Below are 26,270 nucleotides of genomic sequence, written 5' to 3'. Positions count from 1 at the left end.
CGTCCTAACTTTTCAGGTTTATGGAAAAATTAACACGACTTCAGCCTTGTGGGGCCTTCTTGGCTTTTTCACTAGTGTCCTAAGATCCACCAGCCAGAGCTTGGTGCAAAAGACACACACTTGGAATTAAATCATTCTGTACCCAGGTATTCATTTTCAGTACCAGAACTGAACTGGTACAGTCCTTCCAGACCTAAATCTACCCCTCATTACCCCAAGCTCTCTTCTTTTCAAAAGGGTAATTTAGGGCTGATTGTCCATTTTGTTGTTGCTATTGTTCAACAACTGCGAATAAGGAATCTTTGCTGATCTAATGCAACTCACCCAGAGATCTATCAGTAGATCCAGATCTACCTTTTGCCTTTGCTGGTGTATATTACGGCTCTGACTGAGAGGCGTATACATGCACAGTATATATCTGACACCAGCTGGTACTGTCAGCCAGCTTTGAAAGTTACCAATTTGGGATGGACGGAGGACATGAATCCATCTCATTGATGCTGAGGGGGATGGGGCTGGCTTCTGTCCCTCCCTAAAAACAAATCCAATATAAACTTCTCCTGTTGACCTTCAAAGCTTTCCACAGTCTAGCTCCTTCCTATCTCTCCTCTCTCATCTCACACTATTGCCCCGCTCGTGCTCTTCGCTCCTCTGATGCCATGTTTCTCGCCTGCCCAAGGGCCTCTACTTCCCTTGCTCGGCTTCGTCCCTTCTCTTCTGCTGCCCCTTACGCCTGGAACGCTCTTCCAGAACATTTGAGATCTACAAGCTCAATCACAACTTTTAAAGCTCAGCTAAAAACTTTTCTTTTTCCTAAAGCTTTTAAAACGTGATGTTGCTCGGACTTTATACTGTTAGTTTTACCCTACCCTGTGCCTGTTTGCATTCCCTTCCCCTCCTTATTGCTTTACTATGATTTTAGTAGAATGTAAGCCTATGCGGCAGGGTCTTGCTATTTACTGTTTTACGCTGTACAGCACCATGTACATTGATGGTGCTATATAAATAAATAAATAAATAAATAAATAAATAAATAAATAAATAATAAATGACCAGAACTATCAGAACTGAGAACACCAGCTGTCAATTTGGTAATGCTTATACAAATTCCCATCCAGTGTTGGGGAACCCTGTTTGCACCTCAAGTGTTCCATTCATACATCCAGGGACCACACATGCATGCAAAGTTCCCAATTCAGCAAGAAATAGAATCATAGAAGAGCAGAATTGGAAGGGGCCTACAAGGCCATCGAGTCCAACCCCCTGCTCAATGCAGGAATCCACCCTAAAGCATCCCTGACAGAGAGTTGTCCAGCTGCCTCTTGAATGCCTCTAGTGTGGGAGAGCCCATGGCCTCCCTAGGTAATTGGTTCCATTGTCATACTGCTCTAACTGTCAGGAAGTTTTTCCTGATGTCCAGCCGGAATCTGGCTTCCTATAACTTGAGCCCATTATTCCGTGTCCTCCACTCTGAGATGATTGAGAAGAGATCCTGGCCCTCATCTGTGTGACACCTTTCAAGTACTTGAAGAGTGCTGTCATGTCTCCCCTCCTCTTCTCTAGGATAAACATGCCCAGTTGTTTCAGTCTCTCCTCATAGGGCTTTGTTTCCAGACCTCGATCATCCTGGTTGCCCTCCTCTGAACACGCTCCAGCTTGTCTGCGTCCTTCTTGAAGTGTGGTGCCCAGAACTGGACACAATACTCAAGATGAGGCCTAACCAGTGCCGAATAGAGGGGAACCAGTGGGCAAGTGAAAACCTGCTTTTGCACATACAGTGTCCTCACAGATTAGGGCACATGCACATAAGAAGCTACCAATGTATCTATTACAGTCTCGGGAAAACACTAACTGCAAAATACAATTTTGTGTGTAAGATGTCTAGACAGTTTTAATGGTCATAGCTGATGCTTTTCAGAATGACAAGACTAGAACTAAAGCTACACACCCATGTATTGAGTGCTCATTTCAGCTACTCATGTCTAGTGCTTTCAAGAAACAAAGATTAACTAACGTTTTTTGCAAGTATTTGAAGTTGTGCCACAATTCCATATAGGTTTCTGACTAGAGAGCTGAATCTATAGGACAAACATTTCTACGATTTAGGATGCTTCCAGATGAGGCTTTTACTGTGCAATCACACTCTATTTTATGTAGGGTGGGAGTGGCGGCAGATGAAGTAGTCCTCCCTTGTTTTCCCATCACAAAAAAAGTCTATTAACGAAGAAAAACAGAATACCTGAGGTTGCTTAGGAAACCGCCTCCTCCTGTATAGGCTGCCCTGGTCTTTATTTTCTGAGGCCTTGTTTACTGGCCTAAGAGGTTCATTTGGCTGTGGTTCAGAGGAGAATCTTCTCCACTGTGGTGTCCACCAGATAAGTCTCCTAGTGTGGAGTATGTTGTTTCTGCTAACAACATGATACATATTTGCCTGCCTGGGTATTTTCCTGATGGCTAGGCATTGCCAGCTACCCCGGTTATTTTGAATATTGAAAACATTTTGAATGAGGTATTTTACTGTTTATTATTATTTATTATTGTTGTAAACCACCCAGAGAGCTTCGGCTGTGGGGCAGTATGTAAATGTAAATAAATAAATAAATAAATAAATAATAATTACTATTTTGTGAACCATTCTGGGATTTTCTTAAAAAGAAGAGCTATAAAATAAATAAATAAACAGATATAAAATAATGCCTTTTAGTTGTTCATGACAGGAAGCCTCCCATCTGGAAGCACCTCTAATCACAAGCAGGGCTGGGGTTGGGAACAAAAGACCATTCAACATTCTATAACCTTTTTTTTTTTGTCATCATACTGATATGTTTGCAACTTCCATAAGTATGATAAGACACATAAAGCCCTTGGACGGAAAAATGCACAATATGAATTTCTTGAGTTTTGATACGTTCAAACACATCTTTAATAATACCAGTTACCTTTGGTAGTTTGCTGCCCTCTGCTGTTGCTTTAATGTTCTCAGATAAGGAATTACTCTCAACTGAGTTATCAGTAAATGGCGGTGAACTCAAGCTTGGACTGATGAGACAGGGACTCGTCCTTGGCATGAAGTATGTTCTATGGGAAATGCAAGAGCTGCTATTGCTTGGAGGCGTATCAGAAAATCCTGAGGAGAAAAGTTTGTGGCAATTATTGCTTATTTATTTCTAACCTCACTAAAAGATTTTAACAGAAAAAAAGTGAAGATGGTGCTGGGAAATACCCCTGCCTGAACACCTGGAGAGCCGATGGACAATGCTGAGCTAGATGGAAATAGGGCAGCTACCTAAGAGAGCTTCCTACATTTTTATTTTATTTTATTTATTCTCATTGCATTTATATCCTGCCTTTTTTCCTCCAAGGAACCCGAGGCGGCGTACATAATCCTCCTCCTTTACATTTTTGCCTCACAACTATAATAACCCTGTGAAGTGAGTTGGGCTGAGAGTCTGTGACTGGGCCAAAGTCACCCAGTGGGTTTCCATGGCCAAGTGGGGACTAGAACCCAGATCTCCTGGCTCCCAGTCCAACACCTTAGCCACTACACCACACTGGCTTTCTAACATTATTATTTATTTTATTTATCTATTTAAAAAACATTTTTATAGCGCCACCTTGCCTTTTCTGGCATTGTGGCACTTTGCAATAACACATAAAACTGTTTCCATTAAATACTCTCAACCCACATTAAAATTTAAACCACCCCTCCCGCAAACTCTTGTGAAAGTAAAAACGCCTTACAGAGGCGTTTGAAACCATTGACAGTAGGAGCGGGTCTAATCTCCGGTGGCAAATTGTTCCACAACCGGAGACCAACCACTGAAAAAGCCCTGCCCCCAGCACATTCCAAATTGCAGCACGGGACCATCAGGGCACCCTGCTCCTGACAGCGAGTCTGCCAATGGTGGGACACAGGAGTGAGGCGAGCACTCAAGTAACCAGGGCCCAGGCAGTGCAGGGCTTTATACATAGTGAACAAAAACGTGTAGCGCCCCCTAGCAGCCACCGAAGCTCTTGAAGCACCGAAGTGATAGAAGACCACTTCGGAAGCTCCTTGGCCAAACTTTATTCATGACATCCCAAACCACGTTCAAATATATTTACAATTATAACCCTAAGAGTATTCTATTCTAAACAAAAACCCAGATCAACTCACCAAAAACAAAACAAACATACAAATAAAAATCATTTACCTTCCCCCCCAACTTCTGGGGAACCATCTGACTCCTGCTCTGTGTTGTCTTGGGGCACCGCTGAGCCATGCTGATGAAATGTGGTTTCCTTTTCAGCTATTTTGGCGCTGGCTTCCAGTAAAGAACTTGCCTTTCTGCCACTGCTTTTGTTTTCTTGGCAAGTCTGTCTCTCTGCAGTAATCTTAGCAATGTCTTCAGGCGATGCCTTTTCTGCAAGCTGCCCATTGGCAACTTTCGTCGGCCTTCCTGGATGTGGGGAAGGAGAACCGGTGGCACTTGGCGACTGCTTGAGCCAAGTGTTCAGTAAGGAGACTTGTGTCCTTAGCATCTCATTTTCTTCTTCTAATTTATGGTGATTAATTATCAAGGCACAGTACTTCTCCAGGTTCTGATCTGCCTCTGTGGTTTTCTCTTCAAGTGATTCTCTCAATCCTTCCAGCTCCAACCTTATTTCCTCTGCAGCAACATCCCTGTGAGAACCTACACAAAGCACAAAGGGTCATTATTAACCACTGAAGGTTTAGAAACCGAAACTTGACAATATTTTCAGCTGAAGTATTTGGGGTTAAATATCTGAGAAAGTGCCTGAACAGAACATTAACACATTTAAAATGCCTGTTTTGGAGAGCAGAGAATACTTTATGTATTCTTTTAAATATATACCTGCCTTATACCATAAGAATGTCCTGAAGTCCCCACTCCAAGTTCCCCACTTGCCAGTATGATGGGACAGGGTCTCTTGGGTAGTGGCACCAAGGTTGAGTAACTCACTCCCAGGGGAAGCCTAGTCAGTTTCCCCACTCCTGGTTTGATGCTCCCCGATTATGCATTTTGGGCGACTACTTGCCTGGGTTTGGGCTGTTCTTTTACTGTCTATGTGTTAAAATTGTTTTAATTTGCATTTTAAGCTATAATTTGCAGGTCATTCTATTGGCTCCTTGGGCCAAAAGGTGGAGTAAAAAATCTTTAAGTAAATAAAAAACTATTGATGAAAGAGGGCTACTGTTTCCTTTCAAAACATGCGTACAACATACATGCATCTGCCATCTTCAGCTGAGTCTCCAGTTCATGAATCTGCTTCACCATTTGCCTTTTCCCCTGCTTTAGTTCTCTATACGTATCCAACCACTGCTGAAACATGTGACGGAAAGAATTAGATTTCTCCTTGAGCTGCACTATTTGCTGAAGGTTATCCAGCTGCAAAACAATGAAAAAAATATGTCAGTGCAGTGGACACTTTCCATGCAACCAAATGAACTGCGCTGGTAGCCTATTCACTTTTAGCCCAGTGCAAATTGCTGGTATTTCCTTTTAAAGTCTTAAACACTTGGGATCAAAATAACTGAATGATTGTGTCTTCTCATACTAGTCTGGTTATGTTTTACAATCTTCTACAAGGGCATTCTTTATCAGAAATGTGTTACGTAGCCACGAAGGAGAGGGCTTTCTCGGTGGTGGCACCCTGACTTTGGAATGCCTTCCACAAAGAGGCAAACCCCAGGCTAAGAGGTTTTTATTTACCCAGGCATTTTAACAAGCTTAATCCCTCAGTCCACCGTGTAATTTTCATCTGCTGTCATTTCAGAAACAAGATTGTGAATGTTAGTGTTATTGCATTAGGCTTTATATAATTTATGATCTATATTGTTATACACCGCCCTGGAATCTGATCTGATGAAGGGCAGTATAGACATGAGGCCCAGTATTGGGCAAAAGGCGAGATACAAATAAACATAATATAACACACAAATAAATGCCCCACAGGGCTGCTCATCAATTCCAGGTAAGACTACTGCTATCCTCATTTCACTTGCCCTCTATACAGCCATGCAGTTGGACCATTGCCTACTAGAGCCTATTTATTTATTTCATTTATATTCCGCCTTATTTCCTCCAAGGAACCCAAGGCGGCATACATAATCCGCTTCCTCTCCATTTCTATCCTCACAACAACAACCCTGTGAGGTAGGGTTGGGCTGAGAGTCTGTGCCTGGCCCAAAGTCACCCAGTGAGCTTCCATGGCCGAGTCAGGACTGGAACCCGGATCTTCCAACTCCCAGTCCAACACTCTAGCCGTTAAAAATAATAATGCTTCCATTATTATCCGTGGTCTACATGAAACAGGCCCTAACTGTCTAAACTAGGGATCCAAAAGCGGATAGGGTCTGCTTTACATTTTCTCTTGTGTATCTGCTCCCTACTGTGCACGCTAAGCAGAAGCTATACAACAAATGGCCCATTTATAGACTAGTCCAGCTTTCCCCAATGTGGCACTCTCTAGATGGGTTGGACAACAAGCCCCATCATCTGCAGCCATGTTGCAGGGGGTGATGTGAGTTGTCAACCAAACATTTGGAGGATGCCAGATTGGGGGAGAATGGATTAGGGCAAGATCCTATGTTCACTTAACCAACAGTAAGCCACACTGAACACAGTGGCAGTTACTTCTGAGTAAACATGCATAGGATTGCACTATGCATGTATCTTTTGATAAATATGACGACATACTTTTATACTGATGATGAAAATAGAGATATGATTTTAAACATCATTTTGGATACCCCCCTTTACACAGAGAATTTTCATTATATTTGAGCCACATCTGCCATTGACAATGTAGCTTTCTTTCTTTCTTTCTTTCTTTCTTTCTTTCTTTTTTACTTTCTAGCATTTCATCTCATCTCCAAAGCCCCACATATTTATTCTAACAATTACTAAATTCCCCTGGATGTAAAAAGCTAAACCAGCCTTTTTATTTCATATGGAAGCTGTAGGTTTACAGCAAGAGTGGAGCAAGTTCCAGCCCTGAGTATGTTTTGGCCTTGAACCCCCTTTTAAAGTCATCCAAATTGGTGGCCATCACTACATCTTGTGGTAGTGAATTCCATAATTTAACTATGTGCTGTGTGAAGAAGTACTTCCTTCTATATGTCCCGAATCTCCCACCAATCAGCTTCATGGGATGACCCCGGGTTCAAGTAGTTTGAGAGTATTTCTCCACATCATGCATAGCTTTGTAACCCTATCAGGTCTCCCCTTAGCCTCTTTTTTTCAAAGCCTAGAACTACCATCATTCCTCACCACTGACTATACTGGCTAGAGCTGGTGCAAGTTGTAGGCCAAAACATCTTGAAGGCCACCAGTTGCCCATCCCCGACCTTCAAGATATGGCGTACAATGGGCTGTATATTACCTTTCCAAGGAAGGAATATTTTACAGATGTTATGACTTCCAACTCGTCCTCAGGAGGTTTAACAGTCACCTGTAGATCCTCAAGGAGAGTCTGCAAAGTTTCATCTTTTGGCAAATGCTCAGAAAAGGAATCATTTTCATCCAATTTTTGCTCGAAGTCGTGGAATTCCTGGAGGAGGGCTTCCACCAACTGCTCTATTTCAGAATGTTTGCATTTTGCTTCCTCCAGATAATGAACCAACTGTGTATTTTCATTCTTGAGTAAAACTACTTCATTAATCAGATCCTGTTCTTTTGCCTTGCAGGTTTCTTGCTTGCTATGAAAAAGTCTAATTTCTTCACAGGCCTGTTTCAACTGGGATTCCATCGCTAACAGTGTGCTTTCATAATCACCTCTAATTTGCACCTTTTCTTTCTCCCTTTCTCCCAACTGTTTCAGGAGTGTGGCATTACTGACTTCTAAATTGGAGACTTTGTCTTGATTTTCTTCCAGCTTCCTCCCTACACACTCGTTTTCTGCCTGTAAGGCATTCATTTCACATTCTAAACTCCGCAAACTCACATGCAGCTTTTCAATCTCAGCGTTCGCTTCTTCTGCCTCTGCTTTGGCCGCTTCCGCCTGAACAATGGCATTTTCCAAATTCTCTTCTGACATTTGCACTTCTCTTTCGAGGCTCTCAATTTGGTCTACAAGACGGTCGTCTTTCCGTTCGCGGTCTTTCAGCTTTTCAGCCAGGCGCCGCCTGCTCTTTTCGTCGGATTCAATTTTTATTTTTAGCTTCTCGATGCCCCGTCGCAGATCATCCGCTTCTTCCTGCGCAGAGTTCAGTCTGGCTGCAAGTTCACCTTTTTCTATTAGCGACCCTTCCAAAGACTTGGATATCTTGGCATTTTCCATTTCAGAGATACTCAACTTGCTGCGTAAAGTTTCACATTCCCTTAGGCTCACTTCTTTTTCCTCACACAGATGTGATATTAGATTTTCTGCTGTCTCTTTTTCTAACACAAGATCCTCCACAAGCTTACCCGTCTTCTGTAACTGCAACACCAGGCAGTCTCTTTCTGTTGATAACCGATCAGCATCAACCCTCGCGGACTCAAGCAATTTCGCCTGGGTCTTAGCTTCGGCTTCTAATATCCTGATGAATTCAGCAGAATCCATTTGACTCGACTCAAGCTCCTTGATCGTCTCCTGCATTTTTTGGCACACTTGATCCTGTTCTTCTTTACCCTTTGACAAAGCACTGAGTTCTTGACTAAATTGCTTTTTCTCCCCTGAGATTATGCAAAGCTGATCTTGAAGGCCCAAAATGATTTTCAGTTTCTTTTCGATTTCTTTTTCTAACTGCTCTTTCTTTGACTGAAGCTCTTCGACGTCACCCTCCATGGACAAGGCATGGCTCTCAATGTTCGCTTTCTCAGATTTTATCCTCCTCACTTCATTTTCCGCTTCAAGAAGCTTCTCAACCCAATCCGCCTTGGTCATTTCTAAATCTTCTAGAATGTCTGTTGTATCAGACAGTCTCATCTTGTACATTTCCAGATCAGATTTTACCTTGTTCAGTTCCACCCCAAGAGTCATAAGGTTATATGTTAATTGCTGGTTATCAAAAGTGATGGATTTAAGCACCTCACTTAAGTCTTCCTTTTCTTGTTCGAGGGTTATGAGTCTTTTGTCTAACTCTGCACAAACAGTTCTCTTTTCAACCAACTCTTTGTCCTTTGAATCCAAATCTGAGTTTAAGTACTGGACTCTCATCAGCAGATTATCAATTCTTTCATTGCCTTCTTCCACGTCGTGGGAAGAGCTATTGCTGTAAGCCTGGTTTATATGTAGCTGAGGCATTTCAATGGTGCTGTGGTTTTCCAAGAAATTCACAGGCATTGTACTTGTGTTGATATTTGGAGGAAATGATAGTTCATCAGGGCAGTTTGAAGACTTTATGCATTCACCTGCTGCATTTTTTGATTCTGTATCTAAATCCGGAAGGCATTTTTCTGTAGATTTTATACTAACATCTGCTTTATAAGCAGATGTCTGGTCTTCTGTTCCAATTGCTTCATGGGTCTTTACTTTAGCTTTGAGACCCACAGTTTCAAGTACGTCTTGGTTAGAAGAAGCATAAATTTCCTGATGACATGAGGCATCATTTTCTTGCTCAGATGGAATCTGCACTTGCTAAAATAGGCAAAAAAGAGTATTTTTTATAAAGTTAAAGCTAGTTAGTAAATGATAGAAACTATTAAAACTTACACACTAGATAACTTGTAACTGGACATTATAGAATTAGTACAGTTGGTCTCAAGCTCTAAAGCTTGGGATACTGGTGACTGCACTAATTAAGCCTTCCCCAACCCGGTGCCCTCCAGATGTGTTGACTGCAAGTCCCATAATTCCCAGCCAGCATGGAGAGCACCAGGTTGGGGAAGGCTGCACTAGCTATTTAGGAAATAGGTGCAATTGTCAGCTGAAGTTTTTCTGAGGCCGTCTCCCAACAGAGGTGTGGTCGGTAGCAACCAGAAGCATAACCTTTTCTATGGTGACTGCTCATCTCTGGAATGCCCTCCCCAGAGGCCTGGTGCCCACATTGTCAGGATTCAGGATGCAGGGCTCCCCCCCCCCGCCCCCATTGAGGGCTATGTTGCGGGTGTGTGTAATAGGGTGACCATAAGGAAAAGAGGACAAGGCTCTAGAAAAGGAAATGTGAACCGCCCAGAGAGCTCCGGCTATTGGGCGGTATAGAAATGTAATAAATAAATAAATAAATAAATAATAAATTTCAGATGCCACTTGTATGCATGCAGCACCTGGTGAAATCCCCTCCATCACAAGAGTTAGCTGCAGGAGCCCTGCCCAGAGACCAGATACAAAAGAGGGCAGGGCTCCTGCAGCTTTAACTGCTGTGATGAAGAGGGAATTTCACCAGGCTCTCTATATATACAAAAGACAGCTGCTGAAATTCCCTTTTCTGTCCAACTGTGAAAGATACAGGAGCCCTGTCCTCCTTTTCATATGGTCACCTTGGCATGTAATCTGTCGAGGGTTACATGGCCATGAACCGAGCCACCACTTTTCCTTCTCTCTTTATTACATCTCCATCTCTCCCACTAGCAGGCTGCTGGAAAAGGGACAGGTCACTTTTGCCAGCAGTCTGACCTGATTGTATACAGTGGGAATTTGAAATTAGACCAATGTCCATAGGCAACCCCCCAAAATTAGGCTTTTCAGAATTGTTAAGATCTTTTGAGCTTTTAAACTTAAGCAGCCTGTGATTTATTTATTTTTACTACCTTATCAGTAAGGACTTGTTGCTATTTTAGTTTTGGCATATATTTTTTGTCATTTTAATTATTGTATTTTACTGAAATTTGCTAGCCACCCTGAGAACATGGTCTTGTTGAAAGTGAAGTATGTGAGTTACATAAATAAATAAATATAATAGGAAAACTCAGGACAGGATCATCTCAAGGAAGATGTCAAGGCTTTTAACCATTTAGGGTTCAATCCTATCCAGATGCCCATCAGCCTCCCAATTCCGAGGCTGACGGGCATCCTGTGCAGAGCGGGAGGTATATGGAGGAGGTCTTCCCCTGCTCTGTATTTTTGCTTAGATGGGTGGCTATGCCTGTCTAGCTAAAGCTCTGGGGAGGGCAAGGGAAGGAGGCTGGGGATAGCTTGTATCCCCACTTCCTTAGTCCGACCACAGAACTGCCCCCTTTCCCCCTTCTGCAAGGTTGCCTTTGTAACCTCGGAGACGTAGCCAACATGGTTCTCTCCATGCTGGTTGTGAGGAGCAGGGAGCTCGGACTCCTGGGCCCAAGGTCAGAGCACTGTCCCCCCACCTCAGATCCAGGAATCCAAACTATCCTATAGCCCCACCCACCTACCCACCAGACACTGTCTAGGGGCCATGGGGGCCTTTGTTACAAAGTATCATTTTCCTGGAGATGAAGGATACACTTGATATTCCCGTTGTCTGCCCCATTAATTATAAGGAAATATTGGGGGTGGCTGGGGGTGGGGTTCAAGGCACACTGTTGGTGCAGAAGTCCCTTCTCACAAAAGTTTCTAGTTTATCTCTTGTTCTTGTCTCCCACTTTAACAGTTGTATAAAATTTCACACAAACAGGCGAAATTCCATAATGCATGAATTGGTCCTCTATGACTGCACATAGACAACTCTTGCAAACAGCAGTTGATAGATTTAATACATGAAAGAACTTAGATCTTAAATATCAATATTCAGTAATTTTGGCATATTCAACAGAAAAGTGACAAGACTGCTCTTTTGCTTTCACAAATGCTTCTGATTACACAATATATATATATATATATATATATATATATATATATATTTGGCTGAAGCCAGAGAAGAACTGAATTTAATTGGCAATAATGGCCATATCTTCAGATTTTAAATATGAATGTCAATGAAGAGCTATTCATTTAGAATTCGGATGGGAAAACAAATCTGTATTATTTCTGATCATAAAACAACCGTATGGGAGATATTAATTGGACATAATCATTTTAACGAATTTTATGTATTATATTGTGTTTGGTGTTGTTCCCCACCTCGATCTAGAGGGAGAGGCGGGTAATAAACAAACAAATAAATAAATAAATAATTTAAGAATTAAATGGTTTTTTAAAAAATAGTTTCAAACTGGGGAATGAACAAAATACCCTTTAAAGCCATTGGACCCCAACTCCAAAGGGCCACACAGTGAACTTTGTGCATTTGTGGGAGGGGCACTCTGAGGCCGTATTCTCCACCAGCAACTATCTCTGCTGCCATACAAACTGACTTTCTACACCCCAAGAACAAGAGACCAACCCAGGTTACATGGGCGATCCCCTGAGCTCTCTTTCAAGCACAAGTCTGCATGTTAAGAAATCAGACATACTTACACGTTCAGTGTCAATAAAAAGCAGTGTCCGAGAACTTAAATCAAGGCCTTGTAGCGGGAGCTGTGGCTCTTTTTGTTCCTGAGGTAACGGGCCGGGTTTCTTCTCAGCTGGCAATTCAGACGCCACCTGTAGAATCACACGATTAAGTCTTTGTTGCCACTGTTCGTTGTCAGATACAGTTTGCTTTCGGAGGCCATCGACTTCCTTCCTTGCAGAAAGGAGCAACTCTTGAATCTTTTGTATCTCCTCATCTTCCAGATTTTTATGACACCTGAAGGATTCTTCAATCATCTCAAAAGACTTTTCATAAGTTTTGCATAACAGGTGTTCAACCCTATTTTGCAGATTACGTTTTTTCGATACGACAAGCCCTGGCTTTATGGGAAAGACCCACGCATCGTCGTTGTACAGCTCCGCAAGATACTGGTGGTGTTGGTCAAGTGTACCTTCTAGACCATCTTGTCTGCCACTATTTGGCCCACCAATTTCATTTGATGGTTTGTACTGTTCACTGTCAAAATCAGAATCCATACCAATCAATTTTCTACCATTGGTTTCAGTGAAACATGGAAACTCCATGCAGAACTTTCCATCCAATTGAAACTCTTTATCCACCAGGCTAGGGGTCACCTGCATTGTGAATGAAGCAGTATCGACTTGATTGAAGCTTTTTGACACTCTAGTATTTTCTTCTTTAAGCAATTCCATATAGCATTGTAGCTCTGATATTTTGGAGACCATACTCAAGGTCTGCCCCTGCAAGATGTTATATTCATTTTTCAAAGAAAAGGCTTTTTCCTTGACTCCATCAAAATGTGCCTTAATTTGTTCATTGGATAGTTTCAAATATTCATACTCAAGTCCGTCACAACATTCCACAGCTATTGAGGGTGTTCTATCAATATCAGATTGTGCTCCCATTTTACACTGATCTATTAATTCAACAGAAAAAACAGTTCTCTTTTCTTTTTTCTCATTCATTTTGTCCATGAGTTCTTGTGCCATGGTATCTGCGTTGGTGAAGCATTCGAATTCAGAGTATTTCAGCTGTGATGCTAATGTTGACTTTTCGATCTGCAGGTGTTCACACATTTTCTCCAACTCGTTTAGCTTGCTCATTGTCATGTGTACGGAAGATACTAATTGGACATAATCATTTTGGCTGGGAAGCAGATCACGAGGAACTGACGAACACTTAGCATCTATTTGTCGGTAGAAGTTTTCCCTGGTAACAGCTCTGAAAGACGCCGGGGATTGGTCATTTTCATCTTGTTCTGTAATCTCTGAAGTTGGGTTTTGCAATTGTTTAAGAGACTGCAACTCATATTTCAGTCTCTCTTTTTCCATTTCACTTTCTTCCATTTTTATTTCCATAGCTCTCAAACCCGCCTCCAGCTGTTTTACTTGATCAGCATAGTATTCTACAGAAACCTCTTTATCTTCAAGGTCCATTTGAAGAAGCTCAAGCTTAACTTGATACTTATGCAGCTCATCTTCCTTTTCTTCCACAGATACCTCTAGGTATTCCATTGAAGTCTTGTGTAAAGTAAAGACACCATGCTCATTCCTTATTTTCAGCTCCTTCGTCAGTTGCTTATTCTCTTGCAGCAAGACACTGTCAGGATGTTGCATGTTATTTTGTGCTGCCCTATCTTGTCTTAAAATTTCAGCTTCTTCAGATACTGGCTGAATGTTTCCGAGTTGCGAAAGCAAAAGGTTATTTTTTCCCTCCAAGGACATGAGCTTACCGTGCAGTTCCTCGCATTCGTACAGCAGTTGCTTTTCTCGGCTTTCAAATTCGTTTCTCTCCCCTTTAAACTGGCAAGCCTGCTCCCTTAAAGCACATTCTAAGTTCTCATTCTTGGCTGCCAGTGATGTACATTCCCTTTCCAGTCCTTCAGCTTTGGACACTAACAAGCATTTCTCTCTCTGCCTTTCTGACAGCTCCAAGAAACACACCTCTCTTTCCTTCAAACTATTGGAAAGATATAGGTTTCTTTCTATTAAGTCAAGATTTTTTTGTTCTAAAGTCCTGACAGCACACCTAAGGCTGGAATTGTCATCATTAACACCTTCAATTTTCTTTTCATTTAAGGATATCGCTCCAGACAAATCTGGTTCCTTTTGGCTTATTGTTTGAGACATAACTTTTAGCTGCTGCGCTGAGTCCTCAAGCGATGCATTATCGATTTTTAAATCCTGAATCACAGCTTGTTGCCTACCCAATTCTTTGATCAGCACTTGTAATTTCTTGTCTTTCTCCTCAAGTGCAGCTAACACTTTATCAAGCAAGTCTTGTTTTTCAGAAACGGATGCTTGCAACTTACTAATGTGCTGTCCTGTCTCCCACGCAAAGTCTTTCTGCCTTTGCTGCGCTTCGGCTAATTTTCTTTCCGTTTCATCTCTGGCTTGGGCTTGCTCTTCACATTGTTTCTGAAAGCATGCATTTAGCTGGGCGTGAGAAGCTAAAGAAGTTTCAAGAGCTGCAATACATTTTTCCTTGTCTAACACCTCATTTGCTGCTGATTGTAGCTTTTTCTGTAGGACATCCACCTGTTTGGTAAACTCAGATAATTTCAGCAAATTGTTCTCTCTCTCTTTCCTATGCTTTTCCTCAGACATCGCATTTTTTTGCTGAAGGTCAACATAGGCTTTTTTTTGTTCCACTAGCTCTGTTGTTTTGTCTTCTACCACACATTTCAGAGTTTTGATCTCCACTCTAAGATTTGCATCTTCACTTTCAAGAGCTTTTGTTTTCTCATTACTTTTAAGCTTTTCGGTCATCACAGCACTTTCCAAGCTGCAAATTTTGCTCACCAATCCTTCTTTTTCTAAACGAAGTTGGTTCAAGAGTTGTTCACTTTCTTTCTTCCATTGGGAAAGGAGCTCAGTCTCTTTCTTAAGTCCTTCACATTCTGCAAGACCTTGCTGCAAAGTTTTCAGATCCTCTACTTTTATTCTGAGCTCTTCAATGATGTTGTCTTTCTGTTTCAGAAGCTGCTGAAGCGAATCTCGTTGATTTTCCAAGATAGAAACAGCAAGTTTCATTTTCTCTAGACTAAGAGGATTATCTTGTTTCTTCAGTTTCTCTTCAAATAGTTTTAACTCTATTTCTAGAGAAGAATTTTTGTCTAGAAGTAGGGTGATGAAAAGAAGAAAAATTATAAAAGTGTTTAATTTATGAATTTTTTAAAAAAAATCTTCACTAGTTGCTGTATAGAATTATATTCAGGCCAGTGCATTGGCCATCTGTCTACACATGGAATAATAATAATAATACCTTAATATCTCAAAGTACTCTTCAGTATTTCATTGATTTGATTCAGACATAACCATGATTTGGTAGATCAGGAACAAGGCCTGAGCTCAAAAACTGAGCTCCCCTAACACGCCCAGTTTTAGTACATTAGTTCCTGGTTTGATTAAACCAGTTTGCCATTTTATCTAAAACTGGCAAAGTAGAGCTTGCACTAACTTTCCAAACTAGGATTGCAAACCATAATCTGAGCCTGTTTTGCAATCCTGGCTTGGAGGGCTTGCACAAACCAAAGTTTGACAGTTCAGATGTAAATAGGAAATTGTGGTTTTAATCGCACTTAGGAAGGTATTCGTTAGGCCTAACATGTGAGGCAGTGGGGGAATTCCCGAGCACAAGGTATGTTTCCAAATTGCCACACCATGCTTTGAGGGATCAGAAGCGTGACATATGAACTCAGTCTCTGAATATGAATTTGGAGCCATAAAATTAAGTAGATTCTAAGGGAATCGAAACAGCTTATGACATAGGAGGAGTTTCTGGTTTTAGTATTCCTACTAGCCAATTTCTTCAGAAATATAACATAACTGAAACTAGGCATTCCTATCTTTACTTTTTTTAAAAAATATGCAAATATGTAAGTAACGGTACAAATGCTATGTTTAGACAGAAATCTGGTGACTCTGACCTTGTCTGTTTCATCAAGAAACAGAATTTTTTGAAATTGTACAAATGTATCGTTAGCACTCATCATATGACTGACTTCCCCTTCTCCTCAATTATTTATCAGGTGGACTCATTTATTTTAAATATTTTCTCCCACTTGTGTCCTCTCAGCTTCTTGGAGCTTGGAGAGTTGGGGAGGTTTACACAGAAACATCTCTGTCTGTACACTGCCGAACATAATGCAAATTTTATTCCTTTATCAACCTGTTTGTGCTGAACAGCATGCAATATGCAAATCGAACTAGACTTCCCCCAGAATATGGTATGTGCAGGGGCCTGATGAGCAGGACAAAAATTGGTGACTCACTTTTCATGTCTTCTGAAAAGTTTTGACTCTGCTGCAAAAGTTGTTTGGCTACACGGAGTTCTTCTTTTAATTGGCAAATTTCTTGCAGTTGTTGAGCGGACCGGTTGCTGAGGAGGCTGTTTTGCTGCTTTACTTCCTAGAGTTTAACACCTGACAGTTAAAGATATGTATTCATTCATTCAATCAATTTATAGGCAGCTTAACTATATCTATTTTATTTATTTATTTATTACATTTCTATACCGCCCAATAGCCGGAGCTCTCTGGGCGGTTCACAAGCTCTCTGGGCGGTTCAACAAGATATCTCAAAGTGGTTTACAACATATAAGTTTTAAATACAAAATTCCCACAGTTAAAACATTTTTTAAAAGTGTTATATTAAATATATCTGCACTAAAATCATTTTTAAAATAACGGATTTTGAATTAGAACATTTAAAATCAGAGAACTGTGGAAGCCATTTTAATGATCTTTGACTCACGGGGGCCAGTCCAGATATATATTCCCAGTTTACTAAACCATAATTTAGCAAGATGGGAAGGCCACCTCACCTTGCCCCTTCCTAGGTGCAACAATCCTGGTTAGAAACAGGTAACTCTAGTTTAATGTCAGTTTACTAACTGCGGTTAAAATCCTGGTAAGAAAACTGACATTAAAACTACAGTTCCCCATTTCAGACATACTGGGAACTGCAGTTTAAATTAGCTGGCACCAAAGGCCAAAGAAGAGGGGAAGTGAGGAGGGAGTATGCAGGCCCAAAAACGATGGTTTGGCAAACTCAGAATTTCCATGCGAAGAAGTTCTATGTTCTTTTAAACTCAGTTTGCATGTCACAGCAACAATTCCTGGATTATTTAACTCAGGAATTGCAGGGATGAGCCGAGCACATGAGCTACGCTTTCGTCATTTCTGCTTTTAATCAACAACCCAGGAACAACCATGGGCAATTCTTAGGTTAACTCATAAACAACCCAGAGTTTCCAGATCCACACACCACAAAACCACCCAGTTCATGAGTAAATTAAAAGCAAAACCTATGAGAAGAGTATTGAAAGCATAGACATAACTTGAACTACAGTAGCTACTTAAAACATACCAACTGTAAATGTTAAACCCAGATGTATCGAGGAAGTTATGTTACAAAGCAAATGTTGCCTTTCAATGTGTTAAAAAAAGAGAGAGAGAATAGCAGAGAGTATTCTGAAGCTTGTTCGTTATAATTTTAAAGGATATAGTCCTTAATATGGCTTGCAAAAACAACAACCCCAATCAGACATATAACATAAAAACAGCAGTACAATTTTATAGTTTTACAAAGACTTCAAGTCATTGTTCACTTTGACTTAGGAGTTCTTCCTAGATTACTTTTCCTACTTACCCTTTCCTGGATCAAATAGGAACAAAGATGGAAGGGCAACCAGAAATTTGGCACAGCTTGGAGTAATTAAGGAGGCAATCTTATGAGACCTGCTAGATCAAGCCTTCCTCAACCTGGGGCGCTCCAGATGTGTTGGACTGCATCTCCCAGAATGCCCCAGCCAGCTGGCTGGGGCATTCTGGGAGTTGTAGTCCAACACATCTGGAGCACCTCAGGTTGAGGAAGGCTGTGCTAGATGGAAGCCTCGAAGCTTGGAGGCTTCTTAAAATCCTACGTCTTGCCAAGCTGTCGCTAGCAGAGTGGGAGGAGGGTGGAAGCAGGTTCACCTCCCGTTCCTCCCTCACTTTGAAAAAACAAAAACAAATCTGCCCAGAGCTCATCTAGCTTACTTACTGCTGGTGGACGGAGACACGAAACAGAGAGGACAAGGATGCTTTGGATCCGGGTCTCTCCTTTCCCACTGCCCTGCCCCCCTTTTTATGCTTCCCGAAGTTGCTTTTTTTGCAACCTCAAAAGCAGGGGCTGAGATTCTTTTCATGGTGGCTATGAGGGGGCAGGGTTGGATCTCAGAGCTCCCCACCAGAGGATGGAGGAATGTACGGCCTCGGCAGGGGCACTCCGAAATATCCTATGGTCTGTGAGATGCTCTCCGAGGGACCACAGAATTGCTCTCTAAGACTTCCATGCCATATATACCACAGCTGAGATCACTTTCTCGTCTCCTAAAAAGAATCTGCCATCCTACTTCCAGCTGCTATCCCAGTTCCACCGCTCGTTTAAAATACACGCAAACAACCTTCTATTCAAGTGCAAGCAAATCAGTAGGCAACGGCCCTACAATTTCATACAAACCAGGAGGACGTCAGCAGGATATAATCACGCTGGCAACTTGCAGCTGACAGGCAGTGCATGCAGGACAGCTGCCAAGCAGCATATGCTAAGCAAGGAAACCTCTAGCCTGTTATAAATTATGCTTGGGCAAGGCTTTTGCAGGGCAAAAGTATTAGAGAACCACAACCCAAGCACAGCGGACCCTTTAAAGCTTTAATAGAAGAGGGGGGGGGGAAGCTGAGACAGCAGCCAAAGGTCTCTGAGACAAACCAGTATCTGTGACAAGGTTAGAACTCAGGAACATTGGAGGGCCAGGTTTGTTGTGCAGGTAGCAGGTATCTTGGGGATAGATAAATCAAACACCGGATGTCCTCCTTCAGAGCAGATGCTGGAAGGATGACAGTCTTGCTCCTAATTTTTTCGTTTTGTTTAACCAGCAGAAAGTGCGAAACAGTTCAGGACACTCCACGCTTTCTTTCCAACAACTGCCCCCTTTGCCATCATTCTGTCCCTCTCGGGACGGAAAAATGAAGCGCCGTTCCTAAAGAAAATGTCACGGACGTCCAAACACCGCCCACTCCTGAGCCGCTAAGATAACAGATGGCATTGGCAAGGCTGTGTTGGTCTCAAGCCCTCAATTACCCATCTAGTTACTACTAGCAGATGGGCACCAGCGCACCACAGCCAAATTTAAGAGAAGGGACAACTGGGATGAGAAGCATAAGCTGGAAATTTGCTGGCAAAGCGGGTTTGTATTTCCAGCTATTTAAGCAAATCAGCCCGTGAGCAAGATTAAACTTAGTGATGCTTCTGTTCATCCACCTTTTTTTTTTGTAAAAGAGAAAGAAAACGAGAGAGGGAGAGAGAGAGGAGAGGCAAATTATTGTGCCAATATTCCGTACAAGTGCCCACATTTTTAAAACTCAAGGCTCTCTGATGTTTTTGATGTATGCTATATAATGAGCATCCCAAAGTTAAAGGCTTCTTAATACAGTTTTAAGCACAGCATAAGGGCCATTAGCTGTCGATTTAAAAATCACCACTGCAATATGATAAAGGTCAAGTGGTTTAAGAGGACAGAGCGCACAATGGGACTTGCAGCCCCTGATTATCATTAGAGGCCTTCAGTATCAAAGCCAGAGCAATAAGCTCACAGGACTCTCACAGAAGCCAAGGGCTGTATGCTAGGAAGAAGGCACTTTTCGCTCTCCAGACTTCCCCGTTTCTCTTAGTTAATACCACAAGCAGCCATGTCATGTTTCAGATTTGAATACCATTGAACTCCCTTGGTTTGCTTTTTGTATAGGATCTAGAAAATCCCATGTTTTAGCACACTTCCACCACATGGGGCAAAAGTGTCCTTTATCCGATGAAGACCACCCTTCTCTGATTTTATATATTTTAAAAGATGAGCTTGCAGTTCGTGGCTGGGAGCAATTTTGACTGATCTGACTGGTCACAGTGATGTTGGCAGCTGTACCGTGTTGGGCCAGACAGTATCCTGGTTCTTAAAGAGGTCTATTCTTTGGCAAAGCTCAGCAATACCAGATTATAGCTTATCATCAGGGTGCAATACAATTGCTTCTATCAATTTAATTTACCTCACAGGTTCTTTTCAGCTCATTTTCCTTCAGTTGCATTGTTTGCATAGCCTGGTCCGCACAACTCAACTTCTGTGTAAAGTCATTGGCATTTTTTTCCAGCTGCTTTTTTGCTGAGAGAGTCTAATGGGGAGGAAAACACAAGTTTTAATTTGTGGTAATGTGCCACATTATTATTCTGCAAGCACCCAACTATCTAGGAACATAAATCCTTCATTATCAATCCCTCGCCATCAAGATTATCTATTGCCTCAGCTACTGCTAAAATTAACCATATGTGAGACAAGTCTCAAGGGAAGATTTCCAGATTTAAATTGTGGAGAAAACATTTGGGCTCTGTTTGTGAAAGTCTCAACGTTTAGGATTACCAGAACAGGGAAAATCACACAACAAAAGCCCAGAGAAAATTACAGTGTTTTCTCCTCATTCTCTACTTCTCTCTTGACAGAATGACTTTAAAAAAATGTTAATTCTACAGAAAGTAATCTTTAGATTTTACTAAAATGGATTACTGAAGTTATTTTCTTTATGGATACTCTTCTATATTTAAAGTTGTCCAGAAATTAATATCCTACATGCACTGCTATCAGATCCTAACTTTTTTCTCTTCAGACATTTCAACAAGCTCAACCTATGCAATTGCTTTCTGATTTTTTTCTAAGGCAACAATTATGAAGACTTGGCACATGCATGTGCAGATCAGGCGTGTGCCTTTTGGGATCTACGGATATCCCTAATTGAACTCAACATGGGAGGAGGTAGTCCAGCAGGATCTTGTCCAAGTGTAGGTCATGTACACAGAACCATAGTCTGACATAATGCTGGAGATGATCCTGCCTTGAGGAGGGGGATAGGGTCTCCACATAACTTTTTTAAGTGTAGCCAGTTGCTAAGGGGCCTTCTTCCTGCTTTTTAGTTTGTTTTTTTTTAAAAAAAAACACCCACTCCCCTTCCCCTGGCATTTGGAGGAGCCCAGCAGTTCTTAGTGAATACCTACTGGAGAACATGTGACCTTGCCCTCTCCAATAAGCTTTCAGGAAGAAGTCTGGGCTTCTGAAAATGCCAGGGGTGTTTTAAAAAAGAAAGAAGACCCCTCAACAACTGGCTACATTTAAAAAGGTATGTGGAAACCCTGTCCCCAGCCCAAGGAGAAAATTCTCTGAAAATTTTCCTCTCCCAGCCTCTTTCGCCCGAGTTTCCGTCCCTCCCCCCCCTAATGAAATGCCGAAAATGGAATGGTTGAAGTAGCACTAATAAATAGTGGTAGTTGTACATACCACCCGCAGAACCTAGTAGTCAATATTTTGTTCCATATGCATCTCGTAGCCCTTTCCGTGATGTTACAAGATTCCATAGCATTAGATTTTATAAAACTAGATTACTGAAATTATTTTCTTTATGGATACTCATCTATTTTTTAAACCTGCCCAGAAATTAAGGGGGTCGCTTTCCACCAAGGTGTACCCTCGTAAAATTACAAGACACTGCTTCAGCCCATGGGCCGCATTCCATTTTAGAGAAGGTTTTGGGGGGCCCATTCCAGTGGTGGGTGTGGCTAAGGGCAAAAATGGGTGGGGCCCAAAACACCAGCATATTTTACCTTAAAGCTCTTACTGCCAGTAAATCAGTTTAGGAGAGACATGTCAACCTTTCAGAATGTGTGTGTGTGTGGGGGAAACCTGAACAAAAGCTGGGAAACTACCCAATGATTGGTTGTTGAAGAAAGGGGCGTGTCCATCTGGGGAAGCCAGGTGGGGCCAGATTTATCCCCCGGGCCTAGGATTCCAGACCTCTACACTACATAGACCCTCCCGTCCAATGAGCCCATGGACCTATGGGATCTCTGAGAAGCATGTGGTGTTCCCAGCTGAGCAAAGGCTCAATCATATCAATGGTAAGAAGTGTATGCAGGCCTACGTGCGCATGGAGCTCCCCTCAGCACTGAGATTTGGGGAGACCTGCACAGGTGGGAGCTCACTCTGTGGCCAGTTGAAGGATGCTGCACCAGTACAATTAAATTTATTCATTTATTTATTACATTTATATCCCACCTTTTTTCCTCCTTAAGGAACCCAAGGCAACGTACATAATCCTCCTCCTCTCCATTTTATCCTCGCAACAGCCCTGTGAGGTAGCTTGGACTAAGAGCCTGTGCCTGGCCCAAAGTCACCCAGTGGGCTTTCACGGCTGAGTGGGGACCAGAACCCGGATTTCCCGACTCCCAGTCTAGCACTCTACACTGGCTCAGCCTCTCCTTTTACCAGCTGCAACAGAATGTTTCGCGTATAAAATAACCTACTTTCTCAAGTTCTGCGTGAAGAAGATTGTAGCTGTTCTTGGCTTCATGCAGCTCCCCTTGAAGTTTAACCTTGACCTGACTGACCTGGAGAGAGAGTTCCTAGGATAGGGAGAGTGGGAAAAGCAAAATGATTATACATCAGAAATGTGTGACATTGTCACCTATTTCTAGACTGGTTTCAGGCTAAAAGGGAAGTGGGGAAGATGGGGGAAGAGAAACTTCCCAGCTTCTATGCACTCTGAAGACCTACGTGTCACAATGTCAGTATAATTTTGTTGAGAGAAAAAGAAAAACAACGTCAACAGCATATCCCGTCCCCTGAATCATATCTATGGCTGAAGAACTGTAAAACTAGTTCCATCTGCGCAGCAGAGATTCAGAGACTTAGTTCTTCTTGAACAGATGCCCGTCCATGGTAAACTACTTTGGAAAGAGAGCATTATGAAAGCAGATTGTGACATGGCATGGAGGTCAGCTGTCCAAAGAAACAAAAACAGGTAAAAAATTCTACTGCATTAGTACACCCTTGTTTGGAACTTTAAGTAGGTCTTTGGATCTTAAACTAAGTAGGTAACTTAGTAGAGAGGGGAAAATGACAAAGAAAAAGCAAGTGTGACTGGTAAATACCTTGTGACTAGATCTGGGGGGAAACATTAAGGCTGCAAACCTATATACACTTACCTGGAAGTAAGTCCCATTGAATATAGGATTTATTTTATGTTTATATTTTTATTACAATGCATGTATAGGACTTATATTTATATAAGAGCCTTATATGCTGCTTTTCAAGATCAAAGGTCTTGCCAAAGTGGCTAACAGTTACAGCTCTACGGGGGGCTGCCCTTGACGACGGTTCAGAAACTGCAGCCAGAAGGTCTGAGCATAGACCAATTCTGGCTTGCTTGCAGTGGCTGCCTGTATATTTCCAAGCCCAATTCAGGGTGCTGGTTTTAACATATAAAGCCTTATACAGCTCAGGACCGCAATACCTGATGGAATGCCTCTCCCAACATGACCGTACCCAGACACTAGGGCTGTGCAAGCCTTGGGCCTCAGATTCGAAAGTCTGAATCATGAAGGCCATTTTATGGTGGGTCTGCCATTTCCTTGCACAGACCTAGGCCTCCATACAGCCTACAACTCCCAGCATGCAGTGCCTGGGAGGGCTGTACTTACCAGGAACCAGGAGCAGAGGTTCTAAATGTCCTTGCTGACGCCGCCCACTCCTCGGCATGGTTGACGGCTTCCCCGCCGCCATTGCGATGCAGAGAACCTTACCTCTTGGTGCTCTTTTTCCTTTTCTTTCATTTTCTGTTGTAATGAACGCTGGGCGCTATCAGAATTTTGTCTCTGGCAGTTCAGCTCGTCTGAAAGCTTTTTCACCTTTTCCTCTTTCGCAGCAAACTACAAAGAAAGGAATTCAATAATATGAGGGTTGGAAATATTGGTATTTGATTTGTACATGGGCTTACAACTGGCAGAAGGTCCATAGCTAAAGCGGGGAAAGGTAAATGAATACCTATGGGTTGAGAGTGAAAGCAAGAACTATTTATTTATTTATTTAATTTATTTATTACATTTTTATACCGCCCAATAGCCGAAGCTCTCTGGGCGGTTCACAAAAAAGTGCAACAAAACTGATTGCATGTTATACAACTGTCTTTAGAAAAACTTGAGTATCACTCAAAACAGAAGGAACGCAGCAGAGAGCTTCAGCTATTGGGCGGTATAAAAATGTAATAAATAAATAAATAATAAATAAACAAACAGTTAAGGCGATTAAATATAAAAGATGGACCTTGCCTTTCCCAAGTTCCTGTTTCTCTTTACTGATGGAGTTAAGAGAAAGAAATTGGGTTTGGACAACACAATAACCATGTTAAGTTGGTTATTTAACCCACCATGGATTATTGTGTTGTGTGGTGGGAGTTTTTAACCAACGGTTGGTTATTTAGTTGAAGTAACCAACGCAAATAACCAAAGCTGTTGGTTTGAACCACCATTGGTTATGGTGCCGTTTGGAGGCTACCATTGGTTATTTCCTTGGCCACCGTGGATTATTTTGTCAGCCATAGAGTTGTAAGGCAAGAACGGTCAAAGCAGTGGCTGCCATTCTAGTCCATCTGGCAGGAGAGACTTTTGGCAGCAATGGCTGATGGGATACTAGTGGAAGGACTGAGGGTGGGGGGAGAGAGGGCAAGGGATGAGTGAGTCAACTCAGTATGGACTAATAGTCAACTCAATGCTGATTCCAATCCACACCATGGTTGATTATTATTATGCTGTGTGAAGAGTACCCATAGATAAAACAACTTTTGAGTTGATTATTACCCCACCGTTGACTATTGTGTTGTCCAAATGCAGCCAGAGTGTGTCTGTTTCTTTCTGGAGGGGACAGGCTGCAGTGGACTTAGTTGTCACAGCCTTTGCAACCCTGCAAGAAACGCTGGGGCACACCTCTAGGTGGCTTATTGCTGCCTTGAAAATATTAACTGGGTTCTCCTCCAGAAAGTCCAAATGTGGGGGAATCAGTCTCCAGGTATGTAAAAGAACACTAGAAAAAAGTAAAAACAATTCTTCATCATATATACTGAAGTCAGAATAAGAAGCAAACAAAGTTTTGGTAATTAAACTTAAGTAATTATATTTGTAGTCCAACCAATAACAAAATGTTCTCTGGGCAGATTACATATTCAAAGAACAGAAAAGAATTTTTAAAAGTAGACAGTAAGGCAACCACCACCACAGATAACACAATATAAAATTTATAAATGCAGATATTCCAGCACTCTAAACGGTACAAACTAGAATTTAAAATCAAAATGCCTGGGGGAAACGGAACGTCTTTGCCTAGATTGGAAAGATAAAAGATAAAAAACTTTTGTAAACCACCCAGAGAGCTTCGGCTATGGGGCGGTATATAAATGTAACAAATAAATAAATAAATAAATAAAAGTGTGGGCACCAAGCAATCCTTTTAACAGAGAAAGAGTCAGAAAGAAATGTTTTTGAAGCAGGAACCGCTGGACACTTGAAGAAAACATTTGCAATGGGGTATTATAGAACCTTTCCAGTGGGTCCCGCAATAAAAAATTGCAGTGCAGGATGCTGGTGTTCAGGACCCTAACTATTCCCCTCCTCTCCAGGCTGTTTTTATTTATTTATTAAATTTATATAACACCCCATAGCCGAAGCTCTCTGGGTGGTTTACAAAAGTTAAAAGCAGTGGAAATGTTTTTCCCATTTCCTCCCAACAATCAGTCAGCATTCTATGCCACTGAGCACTCTTGGCCCCGTTTTGGGGGAGGGGATCCCCATTTGGGATTTTCCTCTCCTAAATATATTTTGTACTTCTGCACCAATCCTACAGACACCTCTCTCATGTTTAGCAACATAAGCAATGGCACTCACAGCCTGGACAATGAAAATAGAGGGAGCGGGTGGGACCTGCAACAAAATGTTTCAGTGTACTAAGCTTCTGGTCAGGATCCTCCATTCCCCCTTCCCCCTTCGTTTTCCATTTCTCCCAGTCAGCATTTTGGCCCACTGAGCATGCTCAGCCTTCATTGGGGCGT

At 41.9% G+C, this 26,270-nt stretch overlaps 1 protein-coding gene across 1 annotated transcript in view; it reads right to left on the bottom strand.

The window, feature by feature from the left end:
• Nucleotides 1–26,270, bottom strand: part of CENPF (centromere protein F) — a 35,331-nt gene that overhangs the window by 2,351 nt on the left and 6,710 nt on the right. The window contains exons 7-15 of the mRNA XM_063124046.1: nucleotides 23,974–24,099; nucleotides 22,696–22,794; nucleotides 20,397–20,519; nucleotides 16,587–16,722; nucleotides 12,298–15,428; nucleotides 7,387–9,564; nucleotides 5,228–5,375; nucleotides 4,194–4,673; nucleotides 2,940–3,127 (exon numbers count right to left, since the gene is read on the bottom strand). Of these exons, the coding sequence (XP_062980116.1) occupies nucleotides 2,940–3,127; nucleotides 4,194–4,673; nucleotides 5,228–5,375; nucleotides 7,387–9,564; nucleotides 12,298–15,428; nucleotides 16,587–16,722; nucleotides 20,397–20,519; nucleotides 22,696–22,794; nucleotides 23,974–24,099 (6,609 nt within the window). The remainder of the gene's footprint in view (nucleotides 1–2,939; nucleotides 3,128–4,193; nucleotides 4,674–5,227; nucleotides 5,376–7,386; nucleotides 9,565–12,297; nucleotides 15,429–16,586; nucleotides 16,723–20,396; nucleotides 20,520–22,695; nucleotides 22,795–23,973; nucleotides 24,100–26,270) is intronic.

Source organism: Elgaria multicarinata, chromosome 4 (genome assembly GCF_023053635.1).
Source record: "Elgaria multicarinata webbii isolate HBS135686 ecotype San Diego chromosome 4, rElgMul1.1.pri, whole genome shotgun sequence".
Lineage (NCBI taxonomy): Eukaryota > Metazoa > Chordata > Lepidosauria > Squamata > Anguidae > Elgaria > Elgaria multicarinata.
Note: the sequence above shows the minus strand (reverse complement) of the source record. Positions and strands in the feature narration are given on the sequence as shown.